Genomic DNA, 24903 nt, shown 5'->3' with positions numbered 1-24903 from the left:
GAAGCCCTCGTTTTTCATCTTGGCAGGTTAAGCGTTATGTTGATGAGTTTTCTTTTTCTTATTCATGTCTGTGGATCTTCTGTATAATTGTAAGGGGGTAAATGGAGGGAAATCTATGGTACCCGTCTAAAACCTAGCAGAGGAAGATGTATTTGACAGAAATATTTAAGAGATAGAGCATGAAGAGGTGATCAGGTGCTAAACTGACAGACGATCTGAGGTCGATACACTCTCATCAGAAACATCAAACAAATAGGCACTTAAATGCATCACAGTTGTGCGGGGAGCTGTCGTTTCCATCTTTGTTCTTCCTTCCTTTGATGTGACAGGGAACAAACTCCCTTCATCTCGGGCTGGGCTCATCGTGGTTTTTTCCCCCCTTTTCCTTTTTTTTTTTTTTTCTCTAACATACGTTTATCCTCAGATATTCCAAATTTCTGAATCATCTACCTTTATTGGATAGAGCTTTTGGCCAAACCACTGCCATGAGGGAGGAGCCAATGTTTTTTTTGTCAGGACAGTGCAGGGGACTGAATGCTCACCCTACACACACACATTTTCGAAAAAGCAAGATGCATGTTTAAGGAAGGTAAATATTCCTGTCTTTCACTCTTGCGAATCGTGAGTGCAGCAATTCTAGAATGCAAACTGTTCGTAGTTGATAGGTAGCGATACTTGGATGTTGATACCAAGTTGAGTCCTCAAAATCCTTGGGCCAGGCTATATAAAATTGCTTGCTTACCTGACCTTTTTGACCTAAAACAATGGCAGTTTCATATGAAGCAACCTTTATTTTTCATTAATCTCAAGGTTAGAACAGGCATTTCAGAACTAAAGAAGAGATTGCCTAGCATGTAATCCCAGAGTGGTATTGCAGTAGTCTGGATTTTTACCAACAGACAGTTTATATTTGGCTAAATAAAGCTAAATTGCTCTTTGGTGGGTAGTAAATTTTAAAAATAAATGCTTCCGAAGATGACGACGACTGCTAGTAGTAGTAACAGTAATAAGAAAACAACTTAATTTTCTTTTTTTTTTTTTAAAGATTTTATTTATTTGACAGAGAGAGATCACAAGTAGGCATAGAGGCAGGCAGAGAGAGAGGGAGAAGCAGGCTCCCTGCTGAGCAGAGAGCCCAATGCAGAGCTTGAACCCAGGACCCTGAGACTATGACCCGAGCCTAAGGCAGAGGCTCTAACCCACTGAGCCACCCAGGCGCCCCGAACAACTCTTTCTTTAAGTGTAGCCAAACCTGAAGCACAGAAAGGATCCCCCTTCTGGAGAATACAGAGTTCTCTTCTGAGGGCAGTATTTATACTGGCAGTAGCTAGTATTGAGGCACCATATACATTTACTGCTTTTCGTGATTCTCTGAGGTAGGTTCTGGTTTTGTCCCTATTTTCTGGAAGACTAAATAGTTTCCAAGTGAAGAGACTGACCCAGAATTAACACAGAATTGAGTTCAAATTCTGTCCTTTTTAACTCTAAAGTCCTTATGCTCTCCGTATCCCATGGAGCCTGCCTACCCCAGACTCAGAACAGGTACTGTGTGTAGAAAGCTTTTCTAGTCCCTTTATTTGGTGAGTGTCCTCTCCTGCTTGCGACTGTCTTCATTTGTTTTTTTACTGAAAAAGCAGCTGGGCTTCTGTCTGCTCTCCCAGGGCCACCAAATTTGTCAGTGCTATTATAAGAGTTTTAACCAATAAGCAAAATGCGTCATGACCTTTTTTTTTTTTTTTTCTCAAGAAAAAAAAAGTGCCAGGCTTATTTCGTAATAATCCCTGGCATAATTTGTGTTTCTTTTTGCTCCCACAAATCCTGAAATCATGAAAATCCTGAAAAAATCATCTCACAAGGATGAAACCATGCCCTTTTAAAAACAAGTTTTATTTGTTGGAGAGTGTTCTGGCACACACAAGAGTGTGAGTGGGGGAGGGGGGAAGGGGTAAAGGGGTAGGGAGAGGGAGAGAATCTGAAGCCGATTCCCACCACTCCCTCCGAGTGCGGAGCCCAAAGCAGGGCTTGATCCCCCCCCCCCCCATCCATGAGATCATGACCTGAGCCAAAACCAAGAGGCGGACACTTAACCGACTGAGCCACCCAGGTGCCCCCAAACCATGCCTTTTTATAAGTATGCCCTACACTAACCCTTACCCATCTGGTCATTTAGGCAAAGTGAAAGCTCAGACTTGTGCTACCAAGCATCTCCCCAAATGTTTGTGAAACTTGAGCTCGAACTGTCCTTCTTCCCTAAGCTTATGGTAGTATTATCATTCTGTATGATTGAGTTTATCACAGTAGAGTTACTCTTGAGTTAGGTTCATTGATGTTTTTATATTGGGCCAGGATGATATATTAAAAATAGAGATATCTATGGACAGAAATCTAAGTATTTTTCCCTGTTGCCTGGTCAGACTCATTCTAATTTAGGCCACTCATTTGCAAAAAGCAGGGCTCATAATGCTGGACATTTGCTTTCACTTCAGCCTTTGAAATGGCCCCTTTCCCCCACATTGAAATTGATTTCCAGAATATGATTTAAAATCTTGCACTCAGGTAATATATGGGTTCCTTTAACCTTGGCTAGACTAGGGATTATGATGTAGTTTCAATTTAAGATTAGGAAGATTAAGAAAAGAATTAAGATGGGATCTTGCATGGTTTGTGATCCTGTAAAAGACAAAGAAAACAAAGCGAGCTCTTCTCTTTCATATTTCTAGTTACTGGTATCCATCTAAGTACATGAAAATATGTACTGAATTCCAGCGGATAGGCACAGCACCACCCAGTGTTGCCTTTAAACCAAGACTGACTGTTTGTCTGTTGCCGATTGTTCTCATCCTTATAGACTTTTATTTTTATTATTTTTATTTGGTTCTTTGAAAGTAGTCTCTACCCCTAACACGGGGCTTGAACCCGCAACCCCGAGATCAAGAGTCGCATGTTCCACCGACTGAGCCTGACAGGTGCCCCATGACCGTTTTAAAAATGACCTCTTGTTGCTTACTGTGGGAGCAGACAAACCAGGATCTTGTGCAAGTCACACATGTGTCTGCAAAGAGAAGTTTACTCTTTTATTTTCCTTTGAAGTACCCCTAAGTATACTCTTAAAATACATCATGGACCACATACCATTATTTGTTTTCCACATGGGATAAAACATCTTGAAGGGGAGAAGCTGAAAACAAGTATATTAAACTGAACGACCTTTTTTTCTAGCAGAAGGTCCTGGTATGAAATTGGTCCTTGAATTTTGCAAAGGAGGCTATATTTGCAGCCTTCCTTTTTCTAAGAAGGGCCATTTTAATAATTTTTGCTCTCACATCAAAGACTTTTCATAATTATAGCCACTAATTGCAGGAGTAATGGTGTGCCATCTGCAGGCTCTGTGTAATGGAAACTAGAGAGGAAAACATGTCCCTCTGCCTACTGAGACTCACCGTGGAACCTGAGGCCCCCGTGCCAGATTGCCACCCCTCGGCCCCGGGTCCGACAGCATCTTCCTTGTCCTTCTCCCTCACCCGGTTCTCATCTGTTCTTTCTCTCTCTCTCTCTCTCCTGTGGCCTTCATGATGGGTCACGTTCTGGGACTTGGGGGGAGTGACTGGAGCTTCCCTTGGGGACCAGATATTCGACTGCATTAATTGCTTTACAAGTGAACAGTTGACCCATGACCCCAAAAATATACGGAAGGCAAGTTGGATACTGACGAAGTGAAAGGAGCATCCACTTACCCAGCCCAGGCAAGCTGTCTGATGTGGGACAATGAGCATCCGTCTCAAGCTTGACTCTTGCCCAGGTTTCTGAAGCTCTGCCGCCTGCCTTAAGTCCTACGATGGCACCGTTCTACAGTGACTCCAGTGTCAGCCCTATGACAGCGACTTTCATTTCCTCTTAGAGGCTCATCATCCCCACCCAAAGCAGAAATGGTAACAGGCAGCCCTTCATTTTTGATTATCTGACAGTTCTGCACTCATGAGGGCCGGTCACCTCTGTTGCACTGGTGTTTTTCGGAACATTCGCATCTCTGTGGCCCTGGGGTAACTGTGAGGTCTCTTATCTGGAGGCCTGCGTCTGAGGATGGCCAGGAATTGAACAGGCCTGTAGGGACTTGAGTGCAGAGCAAATGCCTGGTTTCTTTCTTTTCCTTGTCACTTGCTGGCAAAGCAGCAATCGCTGTTCCATCGTCTTCTGTAAGGAAGTAAATTTTTTCATGTCATCAATAAGTAATCACATTAATACTTCAATTTAGTGCTCAAGATCTGCCTTTACTTTTTCCTCTCTGTGATACTTAAGAAATAAGAGCCAAACAGTAGGTGGTTGGCATGGCAGCGGCCCAGCTGAAGAATTCCCTAATTGATACCTTACATTTTGCTTCAAGCACCTTTTTATCAGAGTTTCAGAGCCCAGAACAAACAGGGATTAATCCCAGTGTGGCACAGAGGAATTGTGTAGTATCTCAGCTCCTTTGCTGTTTGGTGTGTCGGTCACTTGAAGGCATAAAAGCTCTCTCTTGAGACCTCGCTTGCAAAAATTGAATGGGGCATGTCAGTGATTTATTGCCTGTTGGAATATAAGTTTAGGGAATCTCAGCCTTAAATGACCAGAGTCTGATACTTGTAAAAATTAAAGCATTAACACCGTCTGAGAGGTGGGGTGTTTTAAAATACATTTGAATGACTAGTGACCTGACATGTCAAGCCAGATAGCTTAAAAAAAAAAAAAAAAGCATTTGTGTGAGCAGTTTTCGCTTTGCCGATTTTGCTTTGTTGACCAAGAAAGGTAGCCAAACCCGATCCCCAAGGAGTCTGCTTATTCCTTTTGTTACGGGATCCTGCTTTTGAGCCCAGACGAACATCTCCTGTTTTGGACGACTCAGAAAATGAACACAGCGCATCTGGCAATGCATGGGTTGTATTTGAGTGTGTGCAAGTGCAAACTCTTCCTCCCAGTTTGTCCAGAGGCACCTCCAAAGAGCCCATCTGTTGAAGCCCCAGAGTGAGAAGCATGGGTTGGGTGGATTTCCCCGGGATAGTGTCAACTCTCCTATCTTTTGAACTTGAGTTGTTCTAAGAGAAGATCAGAGGACCTTGGAGATTCTGAGGGATAGGAGCTGCAGGAATTCCGATTATGGAGTAAGAGGGTGAAAGACAACGCCTGCGGAGCAACAATTAAAATCCGTGTAACTTTCAAGAGTAGAGACCACGCCTTTTGCATTTTCTGCACTGGTGGATGGCACAGTTTCTGTGTTGCCAAACTGGGTCAAAGTTTAGTCTGGGTAAAGTGAACCGTTGTTGATTGAGGCCTAGGGAAAGTTTTAAGGCAGCTTTCTCTTCCCAGATAATCTCTTGCGATGGACTGTGGAAGTAACTAGTTCCGGAAGTGATAAAGATACTGCATGTTTTTAATCCTAAGGAACAGATCAAGTGTAATCAAATCGACAGATCTGATCCTAAAGGAAAGATTCTGAAATGGGGGATTGAGTGGTGCCAAGGAGCTAGTAGATTGCCATTAGGATAAATCCCGGTCAGACAGGGCTTCCTTGCCTAGCCAGGTAAGCTGGGAGAGTCTCTGTAAAGAGTGGGACACCGAGAACTTAAGCAAAGTCAGTCTTCTGGGAAAGGCAACATCATTTCTCCAAGGCGGAATCTATGCTTGGCTAATGAATGACCTTGTGGTTTTCAAGGGACTAAAGCATATGTGGACAAAGGGAAACCAGGGCACATGGTCTCCTTGGGCCTTCAAAAAGCTGTTGCACACCAAGCCAAGGAAACTGGAAGTAATGGGCATCACCACAGGAGTGTGGCACTGTTCGATCAAACATTATGCAGCAGCTGACTCCGAGGAAGGAAGCCAAGGGTATGGGGAGAGAATTCTCTGGATAGCTATATTCGTGGTGCCTGCTCCACAAAATTAGGACCAAGACGTTTTACTTAGAGCTCCAAAAAATGACCTAGAAGAGGAAGTATACTCTGCAAGCTCTGTCAACAGATGTTTTCTCAGGAGCAAAGAGCCCACTAAAAAGGAATAAATTCTAGGGTGTATGACCCCAAAGGCAGCAGGCCCCCAGGGGTTAGGGTATTTGATAATGGCGAGAAGAGGAGCTTTTTTGAGAGTTGAAGAGACTCAGCCTGGCAAAAGGAGGACCCTGCACCTCCTCCATCTGCCTGTGCTTAAGCAAGATGCCGAATTTTTCCTCCCGTGTTATAGAAGTTGACCCCTGTTCAGCTGTGGCTCATGTCCGTATGTGTGGAATGGAGACTAGTGAAGAGTCCCTCGGTGCAGAGCTGTGTTAGAGTAAGCTGTAGCTCACTATGACCTTGAGCAAGAATTTTGTGAAAGTGGATTTTAAGCGATGCCACGAAGTACAAACACTGTAAATGTAAATGTTTCTTTCCTCTTCACCATTTTATTGATGCCTGCCTAGAATTTTTATTTTTTTTATTTTTATGTTTTTAAAAGATTTTATTTATTTATTTGACAGAGAGAGAGCACAAGTAGGCAGAGAGGCAGGCAGAGAGAGAGGGGGAAGCAGGGTCCCCGCTGAGCAGAGAGCCCGATGCGGGGCTCCGTCCCAGGACCCTGAGATCATGACCTGAGCCGAAGGCAGAGGCTTAACCCACTGTCCTGGCTAGAATTTTAAAGAATGGTTCCTGCCTAAAGAATGGTCCATGCCACAATTCGTGTGGCATGAAATCTGATGTTGGGAATCATTTCTCTTTATGTGAGGCAGCAGACTTTGCTCTCACTTAGTGTAAAAGCTGTCTAGATAGCCATTTGGAGAAATATCTTTGGGAGGATTCCTGCTTAAGGAGTATGTTGTTCTGCAGATATGTTTTTTGTAGGAAGTAGATTTACTGAAAACCTGTTGTCATACTTTTGGAGGGAGGAATTTTAGGTGTGTCATGAAAGAGAGTTAAAAAAAAGTGGAGGGTTTTTATTTTCCTAGGCACCCAAGCTGAAAGCAATTATGGAAAAAAAGAGAAGCTACTTTAAAAAATGTTCATGACCCACATGACCCATGTAGCATATATGAAATGGGACATATTGATATTTGCATTAGGGGAAGTGTCTGTCTGTGAACTCGCCCATCCACCAGCTGCATTTTCTTCCACATCTGTGATAAACTTGGGACTCAGCTGCTGACTCTTTCTGATCTTGCTACTTAACCTAAATGGCTTTGGCAGGTGATCTGAGAACGGGGCTCCTGGGGGGGTTCCCGGAGAGATGATTTAGGAATAATAAGGAAAATCACTCCCTGTTTTTCCAAGGACACTTTGCCCCATCCACTTTGCCTGTAGTCTTAAGTGATTGCCTGCAGGAGACTGCTCATGGGGGCAAACATTAAGACTTGTGCATAGTAGGGGTTGTGCAGAGAAAGAGCGAGATGCTGGTGGCCAGCATTCCCCACACCCTGGAAGTCCCTGTGGCCCTCCAAGCCTGGCCTGACAAGCTGTCTTAGAGATGACCCCACCAAAGCCTCCGTCTGCCAGGGATTGTGATCCAGAAGCACTGTTGGGTGTCAGAGAACAGGGTGTTCGAGCCAATGAATGGGATTTTGTCTCTAGGCTACTTTTTTGTGGGTCGCTGAATATGTAACTGAGGCATTCGCAACCCTTTACCTCCAAGCATTCTGTTAAATTGTGAGTCCGGTGAAGATTACAAATTGGTGTTGGAGAGAAACTCCGGACTGGAAAGCCGTCTTCTGTCCGTGGTAAAGCGAGAGAACTCCGACTTTTCCTGCCTGCCCCTAGCCAGCCCCCCAGCCGTTCCCACCACAGTTCTGTGAGCCTTCATTAGCACCGACTGCTTAGGTAGTGGGCATCAGAGCCCCCGAGTCCTTGAGTTTTAGGTTAATCCCCAGTAGTGCTGTTTCTTTTGCGATTCCTGGGCCTTGAACAAAGGGGTTGTAAATGGGCAAAATCCATGCCGATGCTCTCTCTGCTCTTACGTGACTGTAACCTAGGTCAGAGTTTGCATTTCCCGCCGCTCGCTCGCTTGGGTGATACTGCATTACTTTAGCAAAGCTTCGGTTTACTACTACTAAAAGGGGCTTCCAAGATGGCCCGATAGAAACTTTGGTTCATAATTTGCTTATCATTTAAAAAGCGCTGAAAACCCTGCTGATTTCTATCTGGAGTGGACTTGAAAGTGGATCTGAATGCTCGTTGGGTGATGCATGGAGTTGGAAAGTAGCAACCCCGACTCTTCCAACTATACTTATAGGAAGGTATTCTTGGAAAAATATAATACAACTGATTTTCAAAATATATGTGTTTCTGATTGGCCTTCTTTAGCCCACCTTGCAGGATTAGTGGACCTTACAATAATTGGCAGTCTTAAGCCCTCCAGAGCTGTATTTTGGCAAGGTTTTGCAAAATACTAACTAGCTGCATTTCTCCTACTGATTGGTAGGTGATCTCAAATGCTACATCTGCATAATAACTATAATTTATGTGCTTTCTTATGAAGGCTTGGGTCAAATGACTGAAAGCTTTCGATGTGCCTCACACATCCCATGTGGTACTTCCACTCCTTTTTGCAAAGGGGCGGGTGGATTAATGTATATGCTGCCCCCGCCCCCCTGGGAATATTAAAACCCTTTAGAGATTTTCTTTCTTTGTTCCTGTGAAGCAGAACATTGTATATTCCTCCTGGGGTTCGTAGGTAGCTTGGAGGCAGTGGAGTTACACAGCAACCTGCTTTTAGGCTCACTTTGTGGCTTCATAGATTTAGATCTGAAAGTGAGCAGAAACCATTTTGGTAACTCTTGAGACCGACGGCAAGGAATTGTTTTACTTTTGGAACAAATAAAAATTAGAAAAAGAGTAAAGTAGCAATTGAGGGATTAGGAAAATCACCCCCAGCAAACCATAGCTTAATGTAGCTCTGGCTAATAAAATTACACCAAGTATTCATATTTTTTAAAAGCCTGATTAAGGCCCCCTCCCCCCACATTTACCCCTTTTTCCTTTGGAAACTGAAGTTTGCTTTTAAGAAATAATAATAAACTTTTTTAATTCTAGAATAGTTTCAGATTTACAGAAGCTGGGAGGCTAGCGCAGGCAGTTTTCTTACCACTAGCATCTTACCTTAGTGTGGTGCATTGTCATAATCGAAAAACCAGCGCGGCTGCATTATTATTCTTTGAAGTCCCCATTTAATTCTGATATTCTGGTATTCTTCGTTTCTTTTTTATTTTACTAATGCTTTTACTGAGATATAATTCAGATCCTAAATGATTTGCCCATCAAATATATATAGGGACTTTTAATATACCTGCAGAATTATGGATTCACCACCAAAAGCAATTTTAGAAAATTTTCATCATCCAGAAAGAAATCCCCTACCTTTTAGCTGCAGTCTCTCCTTACTTCCCATTCCTCTAGGCAACCCACTAACCTCCTTTCTGTCTCTGTGAATTGACCTGTGCTGAACATTTCCTGTAAATGGAATCATATGTGCGGACTCTTTGGTGGCCGGCTCTCTCACTTAGCACAGTTTTGAGGTTTTGTTTTGTTTGTTTTAAGATCCAAGACTTTGTTCTTCCTCCTGGCGGAGTGATCCATCATACAGATACGGACCGTTTCGCTTGTCCCCATGGATGGACATTTCGCCATTAGGCTGATACTGCTGTAAACATTCACGTACAAGTCTTTGTGTGATTTCCTTGGCTTTCCCCCAGTGTCTTTTTCTGGTCCAGGGACCCACCCAGAATACCTCATCTTAGTCCATCATCATGTCCCCTTAAGCTCCCAGGGCTTTGCTTTTGGTGGCCCTTCAGATGTCTTGTGTTTCTTTTTCATCCGTTCTCTCACACTTACGCGCACCGTTCAACGCCTCTCATCTGGCTGTCTTGACTCCCCTTAGATCCACCCTTGAACAAGAAACTTTCCTGAACTAGCCAGAGGACAGAAGGTGCTGCCCTCCGGGCCCTTCTTCCCTCGGCGGGTACAAGTCTCTTCCTGGATGACTTCAGTAGCTCATCAGGGTAGAATAGATGTTCTTTCTTTCTGCGTTTCCTCATTGCACTTTTTACATTTATGGAAAGCTTCCTTGTTTACAAAGGGCTTTGCAAGGCTCTGGTGGGTGAGCGGCTTTTCTTGCAGTGGACGTGCCTGCAGTGAACCACGTCCAGCTGAGACTCCAACCCGGGGCCTGGCTTGCCACGTCAGTCTTCTTATCCCAAGACTACCATTACCACCAGCCTTGCAGAATGAAAGATCCAAATTGCGTTAAGTATTTGGAACCTTTTGAAACTCAACTTCCTAAAAACCCCTTGTAAAGAGCTAAGTTTTCTTCAAAGCCCAAGTGAGGCAGGCACTCCGTTTCGGCAAGAAGGAGCAACGTCAAATTATAGTCTTCTTACGTTTGCAGTTGACGGAGTGCTTTCCGGTCTGTTCTTCTCAGATATTCCCCATGGCAGCCCTTCCCCTTAGGGTGCAATTTGTGTCTCTTTTACCAATGGCATCTGGTTGTTTCATTGGTGAAAACCAGTTGGGGTGCTGAGAATGCCCTACAAATCATGCTGGTGCAGACGAGCCTGGGTTCTCTGCCACCATGTCCCGAAGCGGTTCCCTCCATTCACAGCTCTGGGGGGACCGGAAGACTAGAATCTCCTCGTATCTCCTACAGATGCAGGAAGCCAGCGCCTGAGTGGTGACTACAAGCTTCCTCCTATCACCATTCCCCCCAAATATGTGAGAATCGGAGAGACATGTTCTTGGCATCTGGTCGGACTTCTAAATGAATTTTCTGAGAAAGACCTAGAATGTAATTGTAAGATATAGTGCAAAATAGCCGAATTGGTAGTAAATATAGTAAAGCTGCTTATTTACAAGTGGTGAGAACTGCTCACCACTTGTAGCACTTTCTAGAGGGAAGTGGGTACAAGCAGCCGAAAATCCACAGATGTCAGCTGCTCCCCATTTGTACCTCGGAGCCAGCCTTCTGTGAGAGGAAGCGAGCGAGGTAAAGCGAGAAAGCACGTGTCCAGATTGTTTGCCCCCGAGTCTTGGTAAAGGATGGACTAGATTCCTTATCCTCAGGGTCTGCCTATTTAAGCACTGATCTGAAGAGCTTCCAAAAGGAACCAATACAGGATCGAGTAGTAATTGATGGTGATTGTCTTCATTCAGCTTTGAAAACCAAGGCATTGATAACAAGACTAAAGAGAAATTACATAGAACTGGTGTGATTGAAAAAAGTTTGCCTCTTCCAAGGGATTTTATTTATTTATTTATTTTTTGGTTTTCAATGACATAGAGTTAAGCTTTAAAAGCACGCTTCATTGATTCTCATCCAAGCCTCCGAGGACAGGGCTAGGGGACCTTTTTTCTTTAGAAGGCCACTGACCCACAAAGAAAAATCTAATCAAGGGCCATGTACAAAAAGCAACTTAATTTAGGTGCTTCCTTAGAAAACCATAAAGCATTGAACTTACCTGCTTTTTAAATGAAGATCAGGGAACTCTAAATCAACAAATTAAAAAAAAAAAAAAGGAAAAGGAAAAAAGCCTCTGGGTTCATATTCAGGGCTGTCCAAAGCTACACAGGAGGGTGACGGAGAACAGTCCAGGCAGAGGGAAGGAGTGAAAGCAGCCAGGAAGCGATACATGGACAGAAGCCTGCACACAGCAGGGGTCACGGAAGGAGGAGGTTGAGCTAGGGAAACCGAGGAAACGAGAATAGCTCTGGGTCATGACCCGCTGTTCACCTGAGCCATTCTCAGAGCAGAGCTCTTCTGTGGCTCTGCTACTCAAGCCTTTCAGGTACTAATTCTTATGGCAGTGTCTGTAGCAGAATTACTTAGGGCCCTTAAAAAAAAAAAAGCACATGCCTAGTACTTACCCCCATACTGTCTGCCCACCTGTGCCACATCAGGTCCTCTTGTTCCTGTGCTCACTCTCTCAGCCCAAAGCAAGCATCGCTCCATGTTTCGTGAGAAAGGATCACCAGCTTTAGAAAGATGATCTCTAGAAAGAATAGGCATTTGTCCTTCAGACACCCCATTTTAGGAGCAGTCACAGACAAAGAGAATGTCTTTAAAATAATACTTGGTGCCTTTTTGATATAAACCATTTGGGGCACTTAAAGTAGAAATATTCAAGTTCAAGATCGAGAGTGCTCTTCCAACAGAGACAGCCAGGTGCCCCAGAAGTAGTCAAGTTTTATTTATTTATTTTTAAAGATTTATTTATTTCTTTAAGCGTGAGCTACTACGTGGAGCTTGGGGTGGCTAGGGGCAGAAAGAGCGGGGATCCCAAGCAGACTCTGCATTGAGCACGGAGCTTCAGACAGGGCTTGATCCTATGACGCCGAGATCGCAACCCGAGCTGAAACCAAGAGTGGGACACTTGACCGACTGTGCCGTGCCACCCAGACACCTCGATGTTTTAAAAACCAATTGAGTGGTTTTAGTTCTAACCAGAATGTGGAGCTCGGATTCCATTTTCAAGTGCACCAAGACTGACCCACCCATCACTTCCTCCTTGAACTTTCCATCAACCGAAAGGGGTTGCGGCACCAATCCCCCAGTAGCCTACGTATGTCTAGGGATTTAATTCACAAGTGTGTCTCAGACTGTGTTTGTCTCAGGCAGGGCTTTGGACAGGGATGTCAGATTACATTTTCAAGTAATACTTTTTAGAAATACAGACCGAATAAGTGGTGTGTTCCAGCCTACATGGGCAAAAGTGGCCTGTTGGAGTGGGCTTCTTGAAACCAAGAGGAAGACAACTTTGCCAGAGGCAGCATTAGCCGAGTGTCTACCCTGTTGTCATCCTTTACACAAGGTGAGCCTTTCACCATTAGACAAAGTCTTCCTGGAAAGACCTTCTCTCTGAAATGAAAGCGGACTCTCTTTCATTAGTTATTGCCAAAACAAACATGGACCCCAGTGTTCTGGTATAATCCAGAAGGTCCTGCTAAGGGCCCCTGATGGCTATGAAACAGGCCGAGTACCCTGGCTGTGCTGGGCTATCTATTTATTTATTTATTTAAAGATTTTTATTTATTTATTTGTGTGAGAGAACATGCACACAAGCATGGAGTGGGAGAGGGACAAGCAGACCCCATCCAGAGTGCAGAGACTGACGTGGGACTCCATCCTCCAGCCCCAAGGTCCGGTGGTCGGAAATCAAGAGTCAGCCACCCAACCGACTGAGCCACCCAGTCGCCCAGATAGGCCTGACCTTTTAGATGCTCTGTTGAATACATGTGTCCGTGGAAATAGCAGGTTACTGGTAACTTTTATTGCTATTAGACATTTTTGAAAGGTGTCTTCTCAGTGTAAAATTCCTATGGGTCAGTTTATACCCATCAATGTCTAGCACCTTCTTAAGTATAGAAAATTATTCTTTCCTGCTGGCTCTGAATTTTCTGGTTTCAGGTTGTGTGAGTGTGTGTGTGTATCCGTGTGTCGCCGAGTGTGTTATGCATTAGGGGTGGGAAGAAGGTGTACTTTTCCTTGGGTTTAGAAACCTTTGATAACATCCCTGAAGTGGCCCCTTGGTTTATTATATGTGTGAACCCTATTAAGATTCGGTGAACGTAGATTTTTTTTCCAAACTCGTGAATTGTTTTGCCTTGGAAATTCAGTGTATATCCCAATGGAATCTTTGCAGGCGTTTGAAAACCAGCATGTGATGAATTTTAGCCTGTGACAAACTTAAGAAGTAGCTGCTCCCTTAACTATAATTCATTTAAATAGCCCTGCGGTGTCTTAAGCTCTCACTCTGAGCATTCCAATTAGTTTTCTGTGTGGGGTGCGAGTGTGATGGATTATTTAACCCAACTATAGCAAGTTGGGTTCCTTCATGTTATTTCACATGTCAAGACCGTGTTGGGGGAAATCCTCAACCCTGAAACCTGGAGACGACTGGATAGCTCTCTGTTAATTATGTGCCTTGGTACCAAGGGCCTGCTGTGAACTTGTTAAGCCAGGGAAGAGGGAGTTTTGTTTTTGGTTGTAACAAAGGTGTTTGCAGAAAACTGAGCCTTAGCAACCTGCTTCTTTGGCTAATGAGATCTGAGACACTGCAGCTTCACAACTCCTAAACTCTTATACCCAATCATACCCCCCGCCCCCTGCCCTTTTTTAGTTAGATTGATCTGTTGACCAAGAGTTTCAAGAATGCCGAAAGAGACTTTCAGCAGTTTCTGGATGAAGAAGTTGTTTGAAGATTGTTTCCCTCCACCTTTTCCTAAATAGTCCTTGATTACTATAACCACCCCCTTTTTGTGTTGCAGCAATATTCTCCCTACGTTTTAATTGTCGAGAAGGAAAGATGATCAGGCACACGTATGATTATGTAATTATTTGCATACGTGCTGTAGACAGTCCTGGTTTAGCCAGATTAAGTTGCTTAAGTCTGTTTCATCTGCAGTGCCCCACCTCTCCAAAGCCACTGCGGTATGTATCTTAGGTCAAGGTTATTCTTCAAAACACAGTCAGCCAGGAAGCAGCAATGGCCAGCTCATGGGCCAGCGCATTTCCTTGGCTGGTGGTGGTTGAGTGGCCCTTCATTCTCCAATCCTTTATTTATTGCATCCACTTATGGGAGACAGGTGCATGTATCTTCAGCATATTCCGTTCCTGAGTTCCCAAGGTCTCGATTTGTTTTCAGACCTTTTGTCTTGCATGGACCGTGGTTGGCAATGGCAGAAGGGGCAATGGCAGTAAGTCCTTGTAAACGTCTGTAAAATTAGATCACACCAATTCATGGCAGTGTGGCTCGAGGGGTAAGAACTATTGGGGTGCAGGTTTCAGTGGCATCCCATTTCTTGGTCATTATGAGGGAGAAGTATGGTCTCCGCAAAGCACAGTTGTGTTCTGTGGCAGGAGGAACAAGGTGTGGGTGAACTTTGGGATCTTAAAAAAAAAAAGAGAGAGAGAGAAAGCCCTCCAAACCTTCCTGTCCTAACCACAAGCAGAATGTAGTCGGTTTAGAGGGAGGGAGATACCTTGTGGGTTGAGCTGCTGGGTTGAGCTGCTGCGGAGTGATGCATCTTATGGCATTTCTCTTGACTCCTAGGACTATATCACTGCGTGAAGATGACATTTATTGGAAGCCATTAGTCTATACTGGGATGAGTGGGCACTTATCCCGGTATTATAAGGTCAGATGGTGTCTGACAACTGCACAGGATGTGCTGAACGAGAAAATCTAAAATATAAGGGTCATTTGCCCTTAGCCTTTGTGACTTATCATAGCCTGAAATTACCCAGTGTGAACTCCCATTGTTTTCTTTTGGCCAACAACTCCTTGAGATCTACTTACCCCTTTGCTTCCCCACAGTATAACTACCGCTGGTGTGTTCGCTCATCATGTATTTGGCTGTCTTGTATTTTGTTTTTTAATTTTATTTATTAGAGGGGGGGAGCACAGGGGAAGAGAGAGAGAGTGAGAAGCAGGCTCCCCTGCTGAGCAAGGAGCCCAGTGTAGGACTCAATCCCAGGACCTGGGATCATGGCCTGAACCAAAGGCAGACACTTATTTTTTTTAAAGATATTATTTATTTATTTGACAGACAGAGATCACAAGTAGGCAGAGAGGCTGGCAGAGAGAGAGGAAGAAACGCAGCCTCCCTGCTGAGCAGAGGGCCCCATGTGGGGCTCAATCCCAGGACCCTGGGATCATGACCTGAGCTGAAGGCAGAGGCTTTAACCCACTGAGCCACCCAGGCGCCCAAAGGCAGATACTTAACCCACTGAGCCACCCAGGCACCCCTGACATGTACTTTATAGATCATTCTTCATTAGGGTACCCTCTCTTGGAATGTAAACTCCCAAAAGCTAGAAAAACTTACGGTCATTTGTTTGACTCGTACAGTATTTAGCATAGAATCTTGAATGATTTCTTTAATTAAAAAAGAAAGAAAAAGTATGGGTTGATCTTGAATGATAGTGTTTATTGGCCACACCGATTTTCCTGTAGTGTAGCAGTCTTCTTGATTCACATGTTCTTTTGTCTGTTGTGGGTGGCTTTGTTATTTTAGCTTTCCCATAAGGGAATGGGGTGCTTACAGTTTATTTATCCCCCAACATGGGGCTTGAACCCATGACCCTGAGAACAGGAGTTGCATGCTTTACCCGACTGAGCCTGCTAGCTGTCTCGATGTATTTAGTTTTCCTAAAACTTTTCAGATCCACACAATGCCTAGGCTTTTGCGGGAAAGGCGTGTGTGCACTAAAGCCAAACTCTTCTCTTTTGGACTTGATGAAGGATGATGGGAGATTGATTGTCCTACAATTTTATCTTCCAGGTGATCATTTGAAGATCTGTCCCCAGGGCTATACCTGCTGCTCTCAGGAGATGGAGGAGAAATACAGCCTGCAAAGTAAAGATGATTTCAAAAGTGTGGTCAGCGAACAGTGCAATCAGTTGCAAGCCGTCTTTGCTTCCCGTTACAAGAAGTTTGACGGTAGGTATGGGAACTTTGGCCCAAGTAAGCAGCAGTATGTGCTTTGTCCTTGAATCCATTTGACACCTTTTCTGCAAGTCATGGTTCAGAGGTGACAGTTCAGTTTCTACGACTGCTTTTTCGGAACTCCCAAGACTTTCTCCTTGTTGGATCCTAAGGGCCAGTTAGCCTTCCAGCTTCACTGCTGGGATCCGTCTGGATGCACTAGAATCTGTATGGTAGGCATTATGGAAATATGGTTGCAAGGAGCCAAAAAAGAGATTGAAGTAGTTTAATTTAAGGGCTTTCATTTATTTTCTTGGGTGAACACAAAATAGTGCTGTTGACGCAAGTCACTTAAAAAAAAAAAAATCTCCCTAATAAAAAGCAGGCAGGCATCTGAAGACTTAGAATAAGCATAGAGATTCTGCAGATGCTCGACTTCAAATTAAGTTGCAAACTGGATTTCCCAGAGATAACTAGAATTCCTAGAAGCCCCATAGAACACAGATAGGGTTAAAACTCGGCTCTTGAGTTGGCACGCAGCAGTGGCCCAGGAGTAGCTACTATATTTATAATTGTTGTTAAGCTGGGCTTCATCCCTTAGCTGGCACTTTGGCTTAGTGTATCCATGTAAAACCACGACCAAATCCATTTCAGTCCCCTGTGCCAAACGTGAATTCTCATACACACGCTGTCTTCTAATAGTGAAGAAATCGCCCATCTGAGCCAAATGAGCGGCACGTCAATCATATCTAAAGCAATGTTACTGATGATAGACTTGAAAAACTCTGGAGTATGGGGTCCAAAACACCTCAGGATTCTCTTCTCTGGTGCTCTTCACTCAGTTTGAAGATTGTTATGAAGTAGATTTAATTTTAATAGGAATGATTTCCTTTGTGCCTGTTTTAAAGGCCATTCTAATTACATAGTACCTTTGAAGCATGCTTTTCTTGACATTATGTGTGGTGAAGAAGTACAAGGCAAATTTTTGAGATGTGAAATGTCTTTGAGTATTTCTGCAAAGGGCTTGTTACCATGGTGAGAAGTTGGACTAAATTAGATTTATATAGCTGATAAGGCAGTCCCCAGCTAAAGAACAGGTTGTATTTCAAATGTTGGCTTTTGAGATTCGTTATTTGAAACTTATAACCGATTTAATAGGTGTTAGGTTCCCAGGCTAGGCCAGGAGAGCATATTGAATTTGTAACGTAGTTGGACTAAAGTTTTCTCTGTAGCGTGTCATTTATCTATGCCATTTTGCCACCAGTTACTGTGCAAAATCGTATTCAGTCTTGATTTTATGTCCTTTTTTTCCTGGATGGGTGAAAATGTTCTATGTATCTATATATCCTGTTTATCAGTCCATACCCCCCCCCACACACGTGTGCTGTAACCATTAAATGTACTTAACAACATGTTAACACCATGGGAAGGTCGGTGTTATTGTCAAAAGACATCATTAGGCCACCTCTGTCTCTCTTGGTCCCTAAACTGTTAGTGTAATTATTGAGTCTCTCTTGGTCCCTAAACTGTTAGTGTAATTATTGAACAGACTGGTAATTTACTTGACTCTGGCATTTCTCATTCAAGACAGTAACCGTAGCATTTTCTTTGAGGAGAATACTTAGAAAGATAATCAGATGGCCATCTCTGAAAACTTGAGATGCTGAAATACAAAAATGACCCCTTGGGTTTAATAAGGGCATTTAGATGGGGAAAAGTCCTGCTCTTCACAAATGGCAGGCCCGTTGGTAGCATGATGGAGTGAAGATCAAGCTGTTTTCAAGTTCTGCCACCTCCGAGTGGCCCCATTTCCTGTTAGACATGTCTCCTCCAATTGTGGAGCCCATGGACATTGTGACCTCTCTCACCTAAGGGCCTGCTGTTCAAGCTGTTCTTTCCCCTTCCCACTCCCCATGGTTTTCTAGCATTACTCCTATGACTCCAGTGTGTAGTTTTTAAAAAGCCATACAGAGAAACACTGTCAGTAAGTGTTAACATATGTTTTTTTTAAAACGGATGGAAAAACAGTTTCTCTGGCCTTTCCCTACCAGGTTTCACATTCAGTAAATGTGTTACCACTGTTTCTTTCTCAGTTTCAAAACTGGTCATGAAAATTGATTGTGAAACCTTAGTTTGTTTCTTCTGACTTCAAATTAAAACATGGCGTAGACAATAAAGGTAGTGAGCACAGAGTAAATTTCTTTTGAAGGAGTAGTAGTTGAAATGTGTTTGGCCTGGAGATCAGAACAGAGCTGGAATGCATTGCCTATTTCATGCCTAAAGAGGAGGTTGAGTGAAATTGTACAGGGGCTGTCTTGATGCTCAGAAATCCAAGGGCAGGGTGCTTGGTCCAAGAATGGTCCAGGCCATTATAAAGGACAAGCCCGAGGTTATTGATGTGAATGAAAGAGAGGAGGTTGGGCCGAGCAACAAGATGGCCACTGGAGAACCAAGCTGGGGTGGCCAAGTGGCATGAAGAAGGCTGACAAGTCTTGAGGAAATAGGAGAGGGTCACATGGGAACCTACAAGGTCAGGCAACTTCAAAGGAGCATCTTTTGCCATCTCTAAGCTATGATATAAATTTGAAGTGGTGACCCTGAGCCCAGGCAACTTCCTCTACCATCAAAATTCCAAGTCCTGTTGATGAGATACCACTTCTTTCTATGGCCGGAACAGGTTATTTATTTATTAGAGAGAGCGCACACATCAAGCGGTGGGTTGGGGCAGGGGCCGAGGGAGAGGGAGAAGCAGCTGGATCCCAGGAGCCCGAGATCATGACCTGAGCTGAAGGCAGACACTTAACCGACTGAGCCACCCAGGCGCCCCTGTTAGAAACTTTTCAACAAAAATAAGGTTCATAGGCTTTTAGCAGGTCAGCCTTCTTTAACTAGAAACCATTCCATGACCTCAAATCTCTATCATTCTTCCTCAAGGAGCTCCGGAGTTCTAGTGCCAGTCTTGGTGTTTCGGAGCCAGTTCCCTTATCTCTAAAGGCTTTCTTTTGTTCTACATTTTTAATTTTTTTTTACATGTTTAATTTTTCATTGTTTGCCCATCTAAAGAGATTATACAGTCTGTAAATCTATTTTTAAGTTCTAAACTGTGTGCATGCATGTGTTTTCAGACCCAGCTAAAGTACAGAAGCATGCTTCCTTAGGCCGCATCCCTCCCCACCAGAATTCTCAGGATTCTCCTATTTTAAACTTGTAGATCTGAGTTTAAGGTCTCACCTCTTTATTTTTCTACACTGTAGTCTCCCTTATGTACACTTGAACTGAGGAAGTTCCATACCAGAAGTGTACTATCTTAGGCTAGAGACCTAGAGCCAGAAAGGAAGCGGCAGAGCTAGCTGCTCCCCCTCTTGGTGGGTTCTGGGAAAAAAAATTTTTTTTCTTTTTTTTTTGAAGTAGAACTGCTAATTAACATAGCTGAATGGGTTGTCTCATGAATATGCTAATCAGATGCTCAGTTCAGGGGGCTTTGAAAGAATTGCCAGGCAAAGGAGTAGAAATAATAGAAGTGGGGCATAATCCTTGTTTTAGGACCACAACATAAAGGCCCACCCCAAAATGTCGTGTTTTGTGAGAGACTAGTTGTTTTTAAAAGAAGCATAGTTCAATCAAACAACCCAAATAGATGGTTAAAAAGATTAGAGCTGCCACGTTAAATATATCTCTGAATCACATAGTAAAAATGAAGTAACAAGTATGAAAATACATTTTTGCTTCACTTCCGAATCAAATGGTTTGTATGCTGAGGAAATCTTAAGGAAATGGAGATATCTGAGGCCAGCCCATTGCAAAAAGTGTTAATTCCTCATTTTAGGGAACAAATGCAGTAACTTCAGGAAGCAGAGCACATTGAATTGTCAGCCTGGTTCCGTTGTGAACCCACTGTGACCCACGGCAATTAACTGGGTCTCAGTTTTCCCATCCATAAAATGAGGGGGTTGAGCTCGATGGTCTCTATAAAGACCCTTTCAGTTCTAAAAATTCTGTGAATCTTCTAAACATGTGACTGGACCAGCTGCTTTAGTGAAAGGTCTCACAAGATGTTAATTAGCCGCCTGTCTGGTACCCTCTATTTTCCTGCTATCATTTCTTAACTCCACTACTTTCCCCAGGTCTTTGAAAACCCTCCCATGAGCCTGAAGCTTGTTAACTCGAATAATAGTAGAAATTTTCTGAATTAGCTTAAAACGCACATAAAAGAAATAATTGTCTGTCCCATCTATCTGCATGGGCCAAGTGTAAATCAAAGTGGCCACCCTTCCCTTAAGCCCTCAAGCCCCCTTGTTTTCTATCACTTCACAAAGGCAGGACGCGTCGCACTCTGCAGATTTAGCCAAATCTGTGTTTTAATCACTGACTGGAAGTTTCCCAGAGTTCACAGCGGCCAGCCCTTCATTAGGCCGGTCGGGAAACCAGCGACCAGTGCTGAGCATTCACAGGCCCATGAAAGCAGTGACCTCAGTGGGAGGAAGCTGGCCACTCACCTTAAAAGGCAAATGTGTCCGACTAAGCTTCATGGCCATTAGCTAAGCTGAAATTTCTGGAATTTTCCTGACCTCTGACCACCACTATTTCTTCAGCTACGTCCTTTTATTCTTGTGCTCTGCCTCTCTATGGCGACTGACTGAAGACCCCTGGGGAAGGTCTTTATGTATATTAAAAGGCAAGTCTTAAATATCCTCTAAAATAAACATGTAGTAGGAATGCAGTACATCCATCCATCCTAGGGGTGACTTTAAATTTTTTTAAATTAAAAAAATTTTTTTAACTTTGTTTTTTCAGTGTTCCAAAATTCATCGTTTATGCATCACACCCAGTACTCCATGCAGTACGTGCCCTCCTTAGTACCCACCAGCAGGCTCACCCAGTCCCCCAACTTCCGCCCCTCCAAATCCTCAGTTTGTTTCTCAGAGTCCACAGTCTCTCATGGTTCGTCTCCCCGTCCGATTTCGCCCCACTCCCTTCTCCTCTCCATCTCCCCATGTCCTCCGTGTTATTCCTTATGCTCCACAAATAAGGGAAACCATATGATAGTTGACTCTCTCTGCTTGACTTATTTCACTCAGCATAATCTCTTCCAGTCCCGTCCATGTTGCTACAAAAGTTGGGTATTCATCCTTTCTGATGGAGGCATCATACTCCATAGTGTATATGGACCACATCTTCCTTATCCATTCGTCCGTTGAAGGGCATCTTGGTTTTTTCCACAGTTTGGCAACCGTGGCCATTGCTGCTATAAACATTGGGGTACAGATGGCCCTTCTTTTCACTACATCTTTGTCTTTGGTGTGGGGTGACTTTAATCCTCACCTCAGATTGGATCCATTCAGATGTTTAAGAAAAATGTGTTGCTTTTTTAAACCTCTTCTGTAGTGCAGTGGACAGCATTTCACGGGACAAGTATCGGAGTTGGAGAGAGAGACAGAGACACATGCTAGGCCTTCTGGCCATCCTGCAAATGTTGCGCTCTTTCCAGATCCTAATGTCGGGAGTCTTTGATTTCGTGGGACGGCACTACTCCTCTTTTCTTTACCATTCTATTTTCTTTTCCTTCCCTGTGAAGGGGACTAAAATGCCAGGCATTTTGGCTAACTCTTTTGATAATCTCTCTGTGAAACTCAATGAAAAAGAGACATTGGCAGCTTACTGTAATCAAATCAAGAGCTCAGACAACACTCACATTTCCGTATTGTCAAAGGTTTTCTGCCCTGTGAGTTGTTATCTGAAGTGTGACCAATTGTGGCGCTAGCGTTGGCTATCTCGCCGGGTTGGGAAGGCCAGTGAGGCTCGAGGGGAGCCCCTAGCCCCAGCGCTGTGGGCCTCTGCTGTTAGCTTTGACTTCTTAAGGAGTCACAGCATCAGCAAGAGGCAGCTCATCTGTTTGGAGGCAAGTAAATAAAATGGAAGAGCGTCAGCTGAAAGCCTTTTATCTACTTTGTTGGTTCACTGCACTTTGAGCCTGGGAGTGGAGAATGCTGTTGTTCCTCTCTGCCCACCTCCTTCTCTGTGTCTGTCTGGCCAGGCGAAGAAAAGGGCGTATTTGATCTAGCACTGCCTCCCAACTGATTGACTGGGGGAATTCTCCAGCCAGTTGGGCCTTCCTTGTTTATTGTCCCGGCCCAGCTCCATCCCCCTCCCGTGGAAAGTCGGCAAAGCCATCGAAACTCTCAAAATAAATATGACTCAGAGTGTTACATTTGCACACCTTTTTCAGAGGTCAGTGTGTCAGAAGTCTTGAAAACATACCCTTTGAGTTAGTCATTCTACTTTTCTACTTTTCCGTATTTATCTCAAGGAAAGAAAGATTTCTGTGCAAGCGTGTTCATCACAGCATTACTTCCAATAATGACAAACAGGAAATCTGTCTAAATGTCCCATGATGGCTCTGGCCCATCCACATGCAGTTGTTACCGGTGAAGTTTCTGAAGGATCTCTAATCCCGCAGGAAACGCTAAGCTCATGGTGTCACCCGAGAACGGGGTACAGATACAATATGATCTCAAGCCGGTAACAGTACATATCTTCATAGGAAGAAGAGAATTCAATAAAGCATCATTGTTGTGCTTTAGTACTGGGGTTATTGGCAGTATGTTTATATTTTCTTTGTATCTTACCAGACTTTTTAAATGGCTGCAATTTGAATGGGACACTTAAAATTGTATCTTTTTAAATGAAAAAATGTAAGAAATGCTTTGGTGGCATTTGAAGAAAATATCTGGGTGGGGTTTTTTTTGTTTGTTGGTTTGGTTTTTTGCCCCCTAACATATCACACTGGTCACTATAGACCCTATGTAGACAGAAAAATGCATGGAAACCTCCAGCAATTAAGTTAAATGAATGGAATGAGGGAAATAAAGTACTTTGTGAATACATGAGGGTACAGTATTTTTCTGGTTATAAAATGTCACTGAAAAATTTGGGTGAACAAATTTGAGAAACGTCTGTTGAAAAAAATTACCCCAGGTCCGTAACACCTGTTATATTTACGTCAACATTTTTGCCTCGTCTTTTTTGTGCAGGTAGATGCAAATTGGAATCCTAACAGATTACAGTTCCCGTGTGTCCCAGTTTTCTCTTGATAATAGGTCATGAGCACCTAGACCATATGAGAAGGTTTCTGTGGGAGTTTGTAGAATAGATCCACATAAAGGTTAGTATAGGGAACCTCTGGGCTGGCTGCTCCAGCCTCCTGGCTTCCTTAACTTAAGTCCGCCTCCTCTGGGCACCTGAGTGAGAAGGAGTACGTGCGTCAAAGGGAACTGGCTAGCTGGTGCTGGTGTACCCTTGATACGGATAACATGGGGTCCAGGAGAAGGCTTAAGAGCTATGACCCCATGTCCCAGTAGCTTGGGACGGGTGCCACGGGAGATACCATAAGGATCTTTAGCATTCAGAATGGATTACCCAAGAAAATGAGCGTTGTGGACGTTCACAGCCCCTCGTGAGGACTGCAGTTGGCTGTGGCGCTGTCATCCTAGGGGAGGTCTGTGTATGTGTGATCAGTTGACGAGCATTAGTCAAGTACGTGTCCTTTTAGTACATCGCACCCTAGCAGGCACTTTGGAGGGAGTAAGATCATGCCAAGACAGAGGAAAGTGCCTGCGGGAAACTTCAGCAGACATTACCGAAAAAGCAAGGCAGCGGGGGAAGATTATCAGAGACCGAAGTTTGCGTTTCTTTGCGTTTCATTTCAGTGGGTAAGATGCTTGTTTCATTTCCTTTTTCTCTTTCATTTGTAGATGCTTAACGTTAGCCATTCTTGCTTAAATGCGAGATCTCCAAGGAAGGGGTGACTAGAACTCGAGTTTTCTTAACAGGGAGGAAAGTATGATTTGTAGCACTTACAAGGAGCCTGCTTTTCTCAGGAATTTTGTCGAGGTGGTAACTTACTGTTCGCACGCCGTGCCAGGGCTGTGAAGCACAGTCTTTACAGTAAAGGGGAAATTAATCCTTCGACGGAAAAGGAGGTTTCCTAATAATATAAATACAAGGTGGCAATTTATAACACGCAGCCAAGTGGATTGAGTAGAAAGGGCTTCCAGTCTCTTAAGGTCGTGGGTTAGTTCTAGAACGTTTTCTAGCTCATTAATCAATAGCCAGTCGATTGTTTATAATGGAGTAACTAATGGTGTTTAATAGCAGAACTGGGGCCTTTTGACCTCTGTCCAGAATTCTGAATGTTTATTTGATGCAAGATGAGTGGCTGGGGATGGAGAACGCGATGTTCCCCTTCGTGGTTTTAAAAGACAGGATATTGCGTAGAAAACTTTTATATGGAAAAGGCGACCTCTCGTTCTAGTTTTTCCCATGTTAAACTGATACTACTGACATTCAGAATAATCCATTTTAGAGCTGGAAAATACTTGCAGTCCCATAGCTCAGCCCTTGTACTGAGCGGACTTCTGGCAGATGAAATGCGTGGGGAGGGTTGGGGGTTGACCTGCCCGCTTCATTCTTAATTTTCCTTTCCCCGATTCTTTGC

At 43.8% G+C, this 24903-nt stretch overlaps 1 protein-coding gene across 1 annotated transcript in view; it reads left to right on the top strand.

The window, feature by feature from the left end:
* GPC4 (glypican 4) overlaps positions 1–24903 on the top strand; it is a 106291-nt gene that overhangs the window by 55983 nt on the left and 25405 nt on the right. The window contains exon 2 of the mRNA XM_032330368.1: positions 16266–16424. Coding sequence (XP_032186259.1) covers positions 16266–16424 — 159 coding nt within the window. The remainder of the gene's footprint in view (positions 1–16265; positions 16425–24903) is intronic.

Source organism: Mustela erminea, chromosome X (genome assembly GCF_009829155.1).
Source record: "Mustela erminea isolate mMusErm1 chromosome X, mMusErm1.Pri, whole genome shotgun sequence".
Classification (NCBI taxonomy): domain Eukaryota; kingdom Metazoa; phylum Chordata; class Mammalia; order Carnivora; family Mustelidae; genus Mustela; species Mustela erminea.
This window is presented reverse-complemented; position numbering and strand designations above follow the sequence as displayed.